At 31.8% G+C, this 15,494-nt stretch overlaps 2 protein-coding genes across 2 annotated transcripts; one reads left to right on the top strand and one right to left on the bottom strand.

Moving 5' to 3' along the window:
- The first annotated feature begins 1,544 nt into the window (after positions 1 to 1,544).
- On the top strand, positions 1,545 to 4,397 carry Kdsr (3-ketodihydrosphingosine reductase). Its single transcript, XM_068761117.1, has 3 exons — positions 1,545 to 2,185; positions 2,670 to 2,911; positions 4,029 to 4,397. Exons 1-3 carry the CDS (start codon positions 1,639 to 1,641, stop codon positions 4,239 to 4,241), a joined length of 1,002 nt encoding a protein of 333 aa, XP_068617218.1. The 5' UTR covers positions 1,545 to 1,638; the 3' UTR covers positions 4,242 to 4,397.
- Positions 4,398 to 5,712: 1,315 nt separating this feature from the next.
- Positions 5,713 to 13,890, bottom strand: LOC137918528 (uncharacterized). The gene is made up of 8 exons (XM_068761349.1): positions 13,380 to 13,890; positions 12,706 to 12,863; positions 12,046 to 12,154; positions 11,790 to 11,885; positions 10,542 to 10,684; positions 9,743 to 9,842; positions 6,540 to 6,692; positions 5,713 to 5,822 (listed from the first exon to the last, which is right to left on the bottom strand). The coding sequence occupies exons 1-8, from the start codon at positions 13,888 to 13,890 to the stop codon at positions 5,713 to 5,715; spliced, it is 1,380 nt and encodes a 459-aa protein (XP_068617450.1).
- Positions 13,891 to 15,494: the final 1,604 nt, after the last annotated feature.

The raw sequence follows: 15,494 nt of genomic DNA, 5'->3' as shown, positions 1-15,494 counted from the left end.
CGATTTTTTAATAAAAAATTAAAATATAGCTACTCAATTGCGTAAAAATAAATATCTTAAAAAAGACGTCAAAATTAAATATTCACATTTTCGAATCTACCCAAAAATAGTTTATTCATGTTTTTTTCCCCCAAAGCATTAATAAAAGTTTTTAATTAAACCAAGTAAGTAAGTAGCTAAGAATAATATGTGTCATCAGTAAAAATAATTTTCTTTTATTTTAGCCTTACTGGTCTAATAATCAAGGACTCTGGTTATTAATTTAGAGGCTGATCTCAAGAAACACTTTTACTGAGTGAATAATTAATGATAAGGATTAAAAATCCGAAATTTTACGATCCACCAATTTACCGTGCGGTGCTTCATGACGGTGGATTAAAACTGCTATCTATGTTTCTATGAGACGGCACTTGTACCTACAAATGTTGTGACCTCATAATAACAGTAACAAAAAGAACAATATATAGGCACAATATTAATTATTTGATCAATGTTGTTAAGGTCAAGGGCCACATTGTGGAATAATTTTTGAATAGGATTTGTATATTTCTTATCATTAAAAATAAAGTATAATAGAAAAACAATAATTCATCGAATTTAGTTGTTTACCTGATATATTCCAAGAAGAATAGCTATTTACTGAATTTTGTTAAAAATATTAATAAATTAAATAATAAGAAGGTTAGGTTCTTATGATCATATTTATGCACTGAATGAAACAACATGTAATAATGTTTCATAAAGTCTGTCCCTGATTATGAACACCAAATGGACTGAACACAACTCAGCGCCTTAAAACTAAAAACTGTGACCAATGTGTATCACCAGTGATGATTAGCGTCACTATGACATGGTCTCTCTGAGCCTCATATTCGTTTAACGAGCCATAGAAAGGGTTGTACTCCGTAGTTTTCTGTGAAATCGAATTAGATTTAAGGAGATTCCTCAGAGAATAAATTAAACTAGTTGGATAGGCAAATTAAAATAGTAAAATAGGGCCACGAAACACGTGTAATGACGTCCGCTAAGGCATTTAAGTTCTGGGATGTACAAACCGGCAAACACAGGAAGTTGGCCCTCAAAATGAACAGACGACCTTGTCATGGCGGTTGGAGGACGACAGATGAAAACCGCTTCTCATTGATTCTAATAAAAATATATGGAGAAGGCCTTTGTCCAATAATGGTTGATTAGAAACGATGATTATGATGACTAAGTATTAATCAAGATATTTTCAAAAATTTCTGTATAAAATTCTTTTTTTCTACATTATAAAGTATTTACAGAAATAAATTATTATAATTAAAAAGTATTAAAAAAACTTATTGGCAATCATAAAAATAGTGTTACGAATATCAAATAGGTAAAACATAGATTTTGTCAAACTTTTCAAAAGTAGGACATAGTTCCTTAATATGGTTTTGACCTAACATACTCTACACTTTCTGCAAAATAAATTAAAAATCGTAATAGTAACATCTGCCTTAGTCAACTTTAACGTGACATTGAAAATGTAAACCGTTTTTTTGACATTAGCACCTATTGTAATTTTACAGATTTTTTAACGTTTATGTTTTAAATACCAGTCTTTAAAAATTTTTTAGACTGTATAGTCGTGTCTTGAACAGAATTAAAATAATGATATTCATTATTGTAAGTTCTTTAATTATCGTATTGATAAGTGTTTTAGCCGTAACTATATACTTCGGTTTAGATAAGAAAATAGTGTATAAGGATTTAAAATTTAGGCATGTATTAATAACTGGAGGTTCCAGTGGCATTGGTAAAGCAGCTGCCATAGAAGCTGCTAAATTAGGAGCACATGTAACAATTATTGGCCGTGATACACGAAAACTTGAAATTGCAGTTGAAGATATTTCAAAGCGCAAAGTAAATTCTGATCAACAAATTAATTACGTGTCATTGGACATCACATCAGATTATTCCACTATAGAAAAATGTTTATCGTCTCTAGAAGAAGATATAGGTCCCATTTTTATGTTAGTAAATTGTGCCGGCATGTGCATATGTGGTCAATTTGAGAACATGAAAATCGAAGATATTAAACAAATGATTGATCTTAATTATTTTGGTACAGCATATCCAACCAGATATGTCTTAAAAGGGATGAAAGACAAAAATGAAGGCATTATTGTATTTGTATCATCAGAAGCTGCACTACTGGGTATGTTAAAGCGTTTAAAATATTTTTTCGAAAAATCATGGAATATATTTTATAAAAAAAATTAATCAGTACAGATTTTGTAATTGTAATACTAATAATAATTATTATACAAAAATTTACAAGAATTTCTTATTAAATACAAAATAATATGCAAATAGATTAAAGTTCTGGATAGGAGCTGCTTGAGATTGGCCAATTTGGCAATCAAAACTGGGGAGGCCTATGCTTTGCAGTGGGAATATTGGCTGCCATGATGATGATACCAGAAACAATCAACATCTTGTATAAGTGCTGCTCAGTTAAGCAACTACCAACAACACATATCTTGTAACAATGTTACACAAAAATAAATTTATATAATACCTGCTGTAATAAAATTACTGCTTTATTTTACTTCAAGTAACACAAATAACTAGTTCATGTGGTGCAATATTATAAAACAAACTGCAGTTTTTTTGTATTAATATAATAAGAAAAATTTCAGGTATTTACGGCTACAGTGCTTACAGTGCTGGAAAATGGGCCATACGAGGTTTAGCAGAATCTGTATTTATGGAGTTGGTTGGCACTAATGTCAGATTGATGTTAGCATTTCCACCTGATACTGATACTCCCGGTTTTAAGACAGAGGAACTTTCAAAACCCAAGGAAACTAAACTGATATCAGGTGCAGGCGGTCTTCAATCCCCGGAAGAGGTGGGCAAGAAAATGATTAAGGATGCAATGGTAAGGTTTTTTATTAAATTTTTATTATCATATTGTATACTGAACTGGCAGGTGCAGTATGTGATGTCATTTTGCAAAGGGATGATTTTGTTAACAAAATTGAAATATGCAGACTTTTCCAACTGGCCCTGATTGAAACCTAGTGGGAAGGCCTATGTCCATCTATAGATCCTGAGACCAAATGATGATTGTGGTTATCATATTTTCTGATTCTATTACTTGTTTACTATGGGACATGCATTATTTTAAGTTGCTGTTCAAGCAGTGGCCTAACCTGTTACTTCATATCTGTAATATAATATACTATTGAAACAGCCTGTAAGGCTGTGTGAAACCACAGACATTGTCATTATTGCTAGGTACTTAAATCCTTATGTACCTTACCAGTATCTATTTCAGTATCAAAGTATGTGATTAGTAAAGTGATGTGATTGTGATTATGTAAAGTGCCTAGTTCAACAAAAACTTCCCTGGCACTTGAAAGTATGGACCATTTCTTAGCAAAAAGCTGTAAAAATTTTACACCTATTTCCAATAACCTGTATAATGTGATCAGTTTCAATTATGTTACAAAAATGTTTTTTTTTTTTATATATATGAATGTGATAGGCCTATAATTTATAGCAGTGGAGTCTGCAAGGACAGATAGTAAAAAATTATTTCATTATGTAGTAATTTGAGTTATGCAAATGCTTTTTATAATAATTATTATTTCTAAAACCATTGATAAGATGTATCATACATCACTGAAAGCCAATGAGCTATATTACACCAATAACCAACAACTCTGTTGGAGTTTCAGCCCATAAATGTCTACAGTAAGGCCTACGCCTCCTCCAAATATTTCATAGGACAATATACTATTATTGCCACAATTGGCAGGTACATTGGTGATTGCAGTGTGGTAATATGGTATATAGAGGACACCACTGCCTATTCTCTGAAAACTTGTTTGTTAGCAGTGGCAATCCTATATAATTAATGTAGAAAGTGTCAATTATATAACATTGTATCCTGGGACCTACCATTTCCTTTTCCATTGGGCAACCACTGCTTATCTGTCATATCAATCACCCTGTGTATCTGGTTAATTCTAAATAATTAATACTTTTTTCAGAATGGCAAAATTTACTCAGTTTATGGATTTACGGGCCAACTGTTATCTACATTATATGGAGGTACAATTGAGAGCATTGGACAAGTTTTAACACAGATATTTTCGCTTGGGATTCTAAGAGCTGTAATGATACCAATTATACTTTCATTCCATAAAATTGTGAGAGAGAACCTGGCGGAAAGACAGATGAACAAAAATAAGAAACCTGAATGATGAACTATTTTTATAATTACGAAATAATATTCAAGTTTTTCTATTTATGGTGGTGAAATAAATTATTTTTATATATTTAATAAAGGTATAACATTCATAAGTACATGTCATTTTGTTGATTAATAATTTTTTAAAGTTAGGTGTACATTTTTTTGATACAGAACTAGATACAGAAGAAAATACAATGACATGATGTGAATGAATTTCGTAATTTAACAATTTTTTTTAGATTTTCTGTCTTGGTGTAATAACACCAAGACAGAAAATCTAAAAAAAATTGTTTTATTAGTAAGAAATAATATCAACTATATTTTATAATTTTTTTCACAAATGCACCATTTTGGTATAATTATTAGAAAAAATAGGTAATAATAAAATAAAAGTATATTATTGTATTGTAACAGTGTTGGTAATATTTATATATATTTGGCAACTAAACTAATCTTTGTATTAAGGACTTGTGCACAGCAGATTGAGTTGCTTTTGGTGAATTGTATTTTTTTGTGTTCCATTGCATTTACTTTTTTTAAGTACCTCAGTTTATTAATAAAATGTCCATTGTTAAAATTAAAGCATTTGTTTTATTTTTTTTCTTATATATATATATAAATAGTTACATTTAAGAGGTCTTTTATTGTGTCCTTCACTACAAGCAATTGCATACTTCAAAACTTACTTATTTTCAGTTGAAGTTGATGCTGTTATCCTGGGGGCACTTACAGCTTTATTAGAGATGAACTCAAATACTTCAAAAGTTGAATGGAACACAGCCAGAAACACTAATATACAATGAATGTAAATATGGAAACTACAAAAAATGTATAAATGTCAAAGAATAAATTGTGATTATTGAATCATATCCTACAATAATTTGAATGGTTTTATCAAATGTAAAATGTTATTTTGTTGTGACCCACGTTTAAATAAATATATATAGATAATGTTCTAATTTTGCTAATTACATGAATACAGAGATATTAACATGAACTGGTGCAAATTTTTCATTACCATATGATGTATGTGTTAAAATAATTTTTTTAATTAAAAACATTACAATATGGTTTCCATTATATTGGCGTAAGAGTAAAATTACCTAATTACCTCAAATATCTTACAATTATCAAGAGAATGTTTGAGGCCTTTTTATTTACATTCTTCCCAATTAAAGATTTTTTGTTAAAACTAATGAAAGCTTGGGATTTAGTTCCGATTGAAAAATAGAAGTTAGTGTCATTTTTGTAGAGATATGTAAGTTTGCAAAGTGTTCAACATGAGTTCAGAAATATTATAGACATATGTTAATAACAGTCTTAAGCGAGCGAAATCGCTTGGTTTACGTCTCGTGACATTTGCATTCCGGTACGGTATTTCCATAACTCAAACACAGCATTTTTTTAATAATTAATTTATATAAAAAGAGTATAAACAAAGAAATGTTTAGGTAGTTTTATTTGAAGAAAATATTAAAGTTTTATCGTGTAGTTATTGGGCAGGAATTTTGCTGATAATGAAATTTGAACCCGCGGCCAACATATCCCTCGTCCGATCTGAACCAAACTGTAATAGGCCCAGCGCTGACATCTAAAAATTAAAAAAAAAAAATAATGTACAAAACATGAAAATCAGTAATGTGCTAACATCATGCCACATCCTAACACCAGACCACCAGAAGACCGAAAAAAATCACTGGCTCAATAATGAATTAACACATTAACCTCACATTCACCTGTATGCAATAATTTGACCCCTTTGCCCTAGGAATCGATGAAGCTGCACAAAGCTTAAGCCGGCTAGCAGCATAACGTCCATCACATCAAATATAATATGACCACTTCTACTTTGAACTTCACGTTGTAATGACAAAACATTTTGGAAGAAAATGAAGAATACCTTGCTACTCAAGAAAGAAAACGGCACACGACCACGCTTCCATTATGGCCGATACTGTCAAACCACAGAAGCTTGCTCGCTTCAGTTTCCGTATAATCGCGGTTAACACATTGTATGCGGAAGCTTCGTGCCAAGGCACTATGCCTTGAGCGGGCATTATTTACGAAATTTAATATTCAGGTAAGCGATAACTGATCTGCAGAAGAATCAAAATAACCGACGTAAGTTGAAGTCAGTCAGTGGGAGGGGTACATTGCTCGTGCAACAGATGACCGTTGGAGCCGAAACGTTCTTGTACATCACATAGAGACAACCGGACCTCCACTATTTGCTCGGCCATGCCCACTTCCGCCTGACAAATATAAAGCAGCTAAGTTATAGCTTTCTTTTCTATTCCACAATACTTACCCGTAACTGGTGCATTTAAGTAAAAATCTTGAAGAACTGAGCCGTCATTGAGTCTTTCTCCACAGAGCCTTACAGCAGATATCAATAGCCAGTCGCTTGGACAATTTAATATTTCAACACCGGCTTGCCGTGGCGGAATTATCGGCAAACCATCTGCACATACATTTAGTTTTGGTTGTAATTTACCTCTAATATAAATATTCTAAAATAATGAAGCTTACTTTTATTTCCCAGTATATGTTAAATTAATCTACAGTATGATGAATTATCAGTGTAAACATTTTAAAGAGGTGAATGTATAACACATTTTTAGGAAGAATCTTTAAAACTTTCAGACTTATTCATAATAAGCCTGTAAAGGGATTACCCTGGAATAGGTTATATTAATTTATTTTTTCTGTTGAAATGCTCCAGGCTAACAAGTTGACAAAAAAAGTCTGCAAAGCCGGTAAAGAATAATTAATATCAAAACGCTTTTTCTTACAATGTTATCATTACGCTATTTATTATCGCTGAAACCATTGATTTTTGAATATACGTATATATGAATAGTATGCATCATATATTAATTGAGAGGTATTGAACTATACATTCACTCCTTTAAAGCTATAAAATATATAACCAATCAACATGTATATATAACAAAGTTGTAGTTACACCAATAATAACATAAGAAGGGCTGTATCAATTCTTATGACTAGCGTATCTTTGGATTTTTCTTTTAGACAAATATTAAATTCATTTATTCAACATTGGAACTATTTATCTATTTTGTTTTTGATTCCACTCTGCTTCGCAACGTGTTATAGTCGTGGAGAAGCTGAGGAAACTCCGCAACAACAAATCTTTTAATAATTTAACAACTCAGACTTATACACATACTCTTTATTAGTTATAGCCTAAACGAAATCAAAATAATCTATATCATTGCTAAGGATTTTCATCATTTAGATAATTATTAAATAATAGGCCTTTTCCACCACTTTACTTTTATTATGAGCTTTGAATTTTGCAAACGGTAGTCCAATAATTCGTTACGGATTTTTATAAAAATACTGATTTCGTTTATTACAAATGAGCTAGAGACTTTTGCAGCGGAAAATTTTGTACAGACAGTTTTTAACGGTGTCTTTTAAATAACCTATAGACGTCCCCTTTTTTTTATATATTGTAATTATTGTTGACCTTAAAGCGTTTTGTGTCTTATTAAAAGACGTTTGTAACACTTTATCAATTTATTTAACACACGAACAAATTTTTATTAGCGCTTGAGTGCGAGCAAAAAGGACGTGCATTCGTCGTAGAACTGGGGCACAATGTGGTCCGCGACCGAGTGAAAGCGGGCAATAGAACAAAGGCGCAAAAGAAATAAAAGAAACAAAAGTAACAAAAGGTCTGCGCTCGCGTCACCGGTGCGTGCATGTGCTCGCTGCACTAATTCGGCACACTAAGTTCGCCCGTCGGCTACGCTCGCCCACAAAATCTTACACCTATTATTCATTCAGACATCACGTCAGTGTATATACGACTCCCACAACCTAAAAATATTATCATAAATACATTGTCAGGCCACCGTAAGAATATTGATTTCTTAGAACTGTTTTCTCAAGGAGATTTGCAGCTCTAAGCCGTAAACTGCACGGAAGGCTTTCTTTTTTTAAACAAATATATTCTCAACATCTGCACCTCTATCCCAAAGCTTCAATTCGTAGGTCATAATGCTGTGGAAAAAACTAAAATACACTATTCAAGTAGTATCAATATCAAAGTAGCGTTTAATCTTTCTAACAGCATAAGTTACAGCACTGAGCCTAACCGGAAGAGATTCAATGAAGTTTAGAACTTAGCCTTAGGCTTCATTGAAGTTTAGAATCGATTCGACCCAGGAAAACCGTAAATTTTACATAGCCTAAACTATCACCTTTATAGTTATATTTTTACGGTAAAGAAAATTTTATACATTTAATTTTTTTACCGTAAACCAACTCAATATTCATAAAAGAACTTTGTTCACGACATCGAAATGATTAGCTTTCCTACCTACAATAAATAAAAGAGAAGTGTCATCTGCAAACAGTACAATCTTGCAAAGGTTTTAGGATAAGAATGGCAAGTCATCTATATATATTAAAAATAATTAAGGCACCAATATTGAAACCAGCGGTGCACCCATTGTTGCTTCAGATCTCGGTGACTTTGATTTTTTAATTTGCACAATTTGTAATCTGTTATCTAAATATCATTTTATCAACTGAAGTGCATTCATTTACAAAATAATATGCCGTGATTGACTTAATCAAATGCTTTAAAAAGGTCGCAAAAAATACCAACAGCATCATGTTAATCCTCCCATGGTTTATATATAAATTGTAACAAAGCAACACCTGCACTAATGGTTATATATATGTTAAGAGAGGTGCAATGGCATCAATTACAATTTTTTTGGTGATATACTTTATAAGTCTTCGGTGTTTTTAATTCTAATAGTTATATTGGTCATAATGTTGTCCCTTTCTGAAGTTAAAAATTCTGTCACATGTATTAGCATTATTTTTAAGGTAAATCTCAGCAATATAATGTGAGGTATTCAATCCCGCCATCGTTACTACTTCATTATTATAACAACTTATTCCGGAATAAGATAATACGTTTTAAAATATGTCACTCATTAATTTAAAAAAAAATCCTTTTAAAAACATTAGTCTAACCTTTTAAAAATTTATCTTACTATTTTTGTGTAAACGAAAAACCTAAATCTAAAAATAAACAATTTATATTTTAATAAAATAACAAAAAAATAGAAAAAGCGTCATTCATTGACAGTAAGGCGAAATGGAGTTCGCCGGGTGAGCTAGTGAAATATAATACATGTATATAATACTGTAATGCCCCCTGATGTTGTCTTTTAATAATTAAACCTCAGAAACGAATGGAATTGCGTCTATCTTATTACAATTCTGTTAAATTTCGGAAATGCTCGTGGTGTGAAGGGCCATGTCTGACTGATAATCGAATGTGACACCCATATCTGTCCTTTAAACAATATAGTCCACTTCTATTAAATTATTTAAACTCCAAGCGTCCTACAAAACATAATTTTTATTTACTTATACATAAGTGCACTTGAAAGTCATATTTAAAAGCAACAGAATTAACTAATGTTATTATATGTGCTAATGTTATTAATACTTGTATATATTTACCTGTGTCATAATTGACTATTTGCATCTCATCTTCATTTGTATAAGTAATGCTACAGGCTGATTTTTCTCGCTTTATGCACATCGCATAATTTAAATTGTTCTAAAATATTAAATTGTCATAAAATATAATATTTTTCATGGAAAAAAATTACGATATTAAACAAACAAAATTTTATTTTATTAATCTTGTGGCAAGGTACTTGTTGCAATTTAAAAATAAACAATAAAGTTATAAAATAAAAATGTAAATAAAAACATTGAAATAAAGAAAAACAAAAGAACTATTGAACTGTGATAAATATACATCGGTAATACTATTTGTATTACTTAAGTATATTACTTAAGTTTTAATAAAAATAGGAATAGACTGACATTGTTACGGATGGACCTAGACTTTGATAAATAAGGAGAGGGTGAAAGACGATGCAGAGAAGGTATTTAGAATGAAGGAGTTAGAAGTTAGAAGAGTAAATGAACGATAATGTAAAGACTGGAAGTAGAGAGCGAAAATAAAAGACACGTGAAAATTTTATCAAAAATATAAAAGTCCCTTTCCCACAATTAGATAGGGGTGTACATGAGCATAAAAAATATATAAAAACACGTTGTTTATTATATACACTGGGTATTTATACATAGGTATTTTATATAAAGGTTTTTAAAAACTATAAGGTGATTTTAAAGTCTCCCCGTTAAGATTTAATTAAGCAACCCTATATATTTTAATTCATTGTAAACTAAATAATGTTACAAAAATGAACAACGCTAAATGAACTGTCGAATAGTAAAGAAAACATACCAAATATGTTGAAAATTTTGCATAGGAGATATCAGAATTTTTTTCATAGTTAAAGGATTTTATATAGCCTTGTGGTTCATCGAAATACTGTAAACATCCGGTAGGTGCGGCTAAATGAGCCAATTTTGTTATTTGTGTTACCTTAAAACCATAGAAAAATATTAACATTTGACATTCTATCATAGTTATTTGTTATGGTAACAAAATTTATCTTATGTGTGTTTTTGTGCACCTTTTACATGACATATCCCTTACGTAACTTAAATTTTTACCAATAAAATATAATTTTATTAAAAATAACATAATATTTCATATAATATAAAAAAGTTCAAAAAACTACAATTCCTCGTCTTAATGTATAAAAACATTAAACATTAAAAATCTTTATGATCACAAAATAACATTTAATACTCAAGGTAAAAAGTTGATTCTTGTTGTTCTTTATTATTAACAAGAATGTGCAATATACAAAAGCTTCGAAAAACTGTATAGTATTTAGGTTAATAAAAGATTCTTTTGAAAAATATCTCGTTACTCGTGAACAAACTTTTCAGTCCAACTTAAAATTTTAGTGTCAAGACAAATTACATTTAGCAGGTGACAAAAACGCACTAATTATAAAATGAATACATTTATCAGAAAGCAGAATGTGCAGCACATGTAAGTTTCTATAAAGCAAGATTTACTTGAATTGCAGCGTAAGTATTAAAATAAATATATCATATAGCGGACGAATGCAAACAAAATACAATTAATATTTAGCGTGTAATTCTATTAGATAAGAAATCATAAGATATTAAATTTATGCTTTAAATATAATTATTTTTGTTGGAGGCTGTAGATATATTTATGTTAATGAAATTTTAGATATTTTTTATTTCTTAAGTAAATCTTAGATGTTTGTTAAATTTTTAGTCATACTTGACAAGTATAGTTAGACCAAATTTTACTTCATCATCATTAAAGCCATAGCTGGTTTGCTGGACATACGCCTCTGCAGAGATTTCCAATAGAACTTTTTGGAAGCAGCCTCCATTCAACACCTTTGTTTTTATTTAAATGTGGAAAATATTTTTGTCGCTACATTAACACGTTGATATACATGTATGAAAGACATTAAAGTTTTACATTTACGACTAACAGTTATGCAACTATAATAATAATTACACCGATAATAGAGTTTAATTTTTCTTTATAAACTGGCAATATTTTAAAGTGGTATGTTTTTGGGAACAAGAAGATTAAAAAGATTATATACCTTTATAAAAAATAGACGACTTTCTGCAGAGATGGTCTGTATTGTAAAACGTATTGGTCCTTCTGTATCACCAACTTCAACATATACTAAAAAAAGTTTTATTAAGTAAAAAAAGTACTATAAGAATGCAAATTTCATTCGATAACGATTAATGTGATATGTAAACATGTACATTGGCTACATAAACGTCGAGTTTCTTTTTTATATTGCTAATGACAAATAATGGATAAGAAAAATTATAATTACAATGCTGCCCAGTATTAATTCCACACAAGATTGGTATCACGTTATTCTTATTCTGTCCCGAAATCACAAACTGATCCTGTTCGCAAGTGCCTGCCGTAGGAGGTAGAAGCTGTGAGAGAAAATTATGAAATATTATTGTAGTAATATAACATTATAATTTTAATTGTTCTCGTTTATAATATGCTTTGGTATATCTAGAACCGTGTCACAATACATTTTCTTTCTAAAATGATACCAACGAGCCTGGTCGGAATCGAGGTTGACCGTGTATCATCAAGCTTGCCACCTCCCGATTATTCTAAATAGAAGTGTCGCTTCTCTCAGCGCTAACGTTTTTCCAAGGGGTCGTAGTCAATTTAATATTATTCTTAACAGTCGTAAGGCATTTAATCTCAAAGATTTATTATTACAACCAGCCTAGCAATACCAACAAGCAATAACAACTGACCAAGTTGAGATTCGTTCCTCTCAAGCAATCTAGAGTCGGAGTCCTAAACGGTTATTAATAATAATTGATAGCCCAAGCAGAGGTCCCTTCCTGGGGGTTCATGAGCCTAGTCACTACTGTGAGCAGTGTAAGTGAGGTAAAAAAACATGTAATGGTGAATAAAATGCTTATAAATTAAATTTAGAATTAGATAACTATAATGTCGTAGCTACCTCAAAATTGGTGAAATCTAGTCGAATTTGCTCCACATCCTTGCTGGTTTTATTTAGTGTAAGTTCACATGATAGTCGGGTAGAACTTGGTGAAGGAAATTCCGGATTAGTTAACCAAGCAACGGCGGCAGAAGAATGTCCATAACATGAAAACACAGCTGAAAAATTAAAAAATAATAATCAGACAATTTAAGATAGATCATGAAACGTTATTTACGTTAATTCTTAAAACATTGTCTAAATTTTTCCTTATTTTGAACAACTTATTAACAACATCCTCTGAAATTCTAACAAATAATATTTACAAGTTATTGGCGGTAAGTGTACGCCACGTTTAGGCACTTGATAAGCTTTAATTAGAACAATAAAGATCCGAAATGTAATGACGTATTTAGTTTGAGATGAATTATATAGTACAGGGTTTCGAATGAAGACAACGAGCAGGTAGAAGCGACGACTTATAAGGTGGAACGCTGACATAGTCATGGTCGCAGGAAGTCACTGGATGCGAACAACGCCTAACGGATTATCGTGGCAATCCTTGACAAAGGCTTATGCCTTGCAATTGGCATCTATCGGCTGACATGGTGATTATAATGGTATGATGTGTGGTAAATGTCGTATATAAACTCTTATCTCCTAAAATTACAATAGAAAAACATGTGTTAACTTACTAACACAACAGGTTCCGTAACCATCAGCACAGGTGCCTATAGAAGAGCCTCCTGCTGCGTCGCAATCATACTCGTGGAGACATCTTCCTTCTAATCCAGTAGTAGAATAACAAGTCTCGTGATCAAACTCGACAACTTCAAGAACTTGTAAAAATCTAGAACTTTTATCGGCTTGGTTTATTTCCTTATTTCTTAACAACAGACTTTGTTTTCTGATTAGGTTTTGTTGTATTTTTTTAGGTTTTGTTACAAAGTTTTGTGATAGTTCAGGTTTTGCATTGTTAAGAAAATTATTAGAATATGTATTGTTTATTAATTTGTTATTGATGAATTTCAAATTAGTTATGCGGTCTTGCAGAAAAGCTAAATTTGGTGAAACATTCATATTTCCCATAGATTCCGAAACCTTTTTATCAGGTCTTGAAAGTTTTGCTTTGTTAAGTTGTTGGAATTCTGTTATGTCGTTGTTTTGGTTGGTCATACTGATATCGTGGTTTCCTTTGACTATCATAGTTGCCAAATGCCATTGTTCTCCATTTATGATCGATATTGTTAATAAGATTGCGAAAATCTTTTCTTTACTTATCATTTTTTTGAGTTATTAGTCTGTTGGGGTACACTATCTCCACAATACTAACGCCATTTTTGCTAAAGAGCCTATATGACTTTCTGCGGGGACTACATAATGGATCTAATTACATACCTAGAGACCGTTACGCTTTTCTAATTTGTACCACTTGTTCAATGCGTGACTACCTTTTATTAAATGTTTTAACCTCTTTGCTTACTATTCCCATTGATAACAATAACATCCTATTTCATTCCGTAGGTAATTTTTATACATATTGAAGCAGTCAAAGATTTCCTTGTGATAGCAGTGGTTTTTGGTACTCTATAAATATTCAAATAAGATACGATTTATATGAGTTTTTTTTTAAATTGAACTGTCTCTGCTGCCCATTTGGGCTTGTACATGCCAAATGGAATTTGCAGATTCCGCTGGTATGAGGTGGTATGGCGCAGAGGGCGCCTTGTCTAAGACCTTTAAAGTAGCGAAGCTCGAGGGCTCCCGGCGGAGGCTTTGCTATTAGAATGGGAGGCCGGCGAGCTTCGAGATCACTTCAGTGGACGCTTCAAGGAGTGATTAGGTTTAACGTGCGCCTTCTCCTCCCCCCCATGGGATCTCGCCTTGAGTTACTGCTTGTCAATAATATCCGCTTAGCATTCTAGCACAAGCGCGTTTGAGGGAGCTGATCGGCTTCGTTGGTTGCCTCACGGTAATATAACGTTTTTATGAATACAATTGTTTACTTATTTACTGTCTAGAAACAATACATCAAACTGTTAATAAAAATAAGCTATAAAAACAGAATACTGTACTAAGTCACGAATACGACCTGTTAGAATTTAATATTTATTCCTATGTATAAGAAATAACTCGCAGTTATAATCGAGTACTATACTACAGTGTTGACTCACTTAAAATAACGTGATATATAGTGCTCATGATCTTTACATTGTTATTGTGACTGTTATAATAATTTTAAAACCTTACTTCTTTTCATCTTCATCTTTACCTCTACCTTACTGTATTATCATTTATTGTTTTATTATGAATAGCGCTTTTTTCCCATTTACGTCATCTGATTTGAGGTGGCAGATGTTCATCCGCAGCTTCACGGTTACTTTACCGTGAACAGTTTAATAGCTAAAAAGATCCTTCAGAAGTCTAGAACCAGGCCGTTACTTTATTTTTTAGAATTAATAGGAAGAAGAGAGGCTCTGCATTTTGAGTCTGATCGGTGTTATTTTTCTATTTTGAGAATCAGCGTCATAAGATAGGTAACGTTTGGAGGCGTTGGATTTATGCCCGATGTGTAGAGTTTAGCTTTACCCTCGGTGCGTGAGATGTCCTCCGTGAAAGGGTTATTTATGATAACCTCGAAGCTTCTCGTTGGCAACCAGAGACCCGATCGTTGAAGGAGGTTTTGTACCCGTCTTCAACTCCCTTAAAAAGGTCTTCACAGCGGATTTGCTGTGAATCGCGGCACATATATTCTTAACTTAAACGAAGACTTTCTGGCAGTTTTGACAGAAGGCGTCAAACCCCAATGG

This window comes from Battus philenor, unplaced genomic scaffold, assembly GCF_028537555.1.
Source record: "Battus philenor isolate CCGP_79_NKW_IND1 unplaced genomic scaffold, ilBatPhil1.0.hap1 SCAF_14, whole genome shotgun sequence".
In the NCBI taxonomy this organism is placed as follows: domain Eukaryota; kingdom Metazoa; phylum Arthropoda; class Insecta; order Lepidoptera; family Papilionidae; genus Battus; species Battus philenor.
Note: the sequence above shows the minus strand (reverse complement) of the source record. Positions and strands in the feature narration are given on the sequence as shown.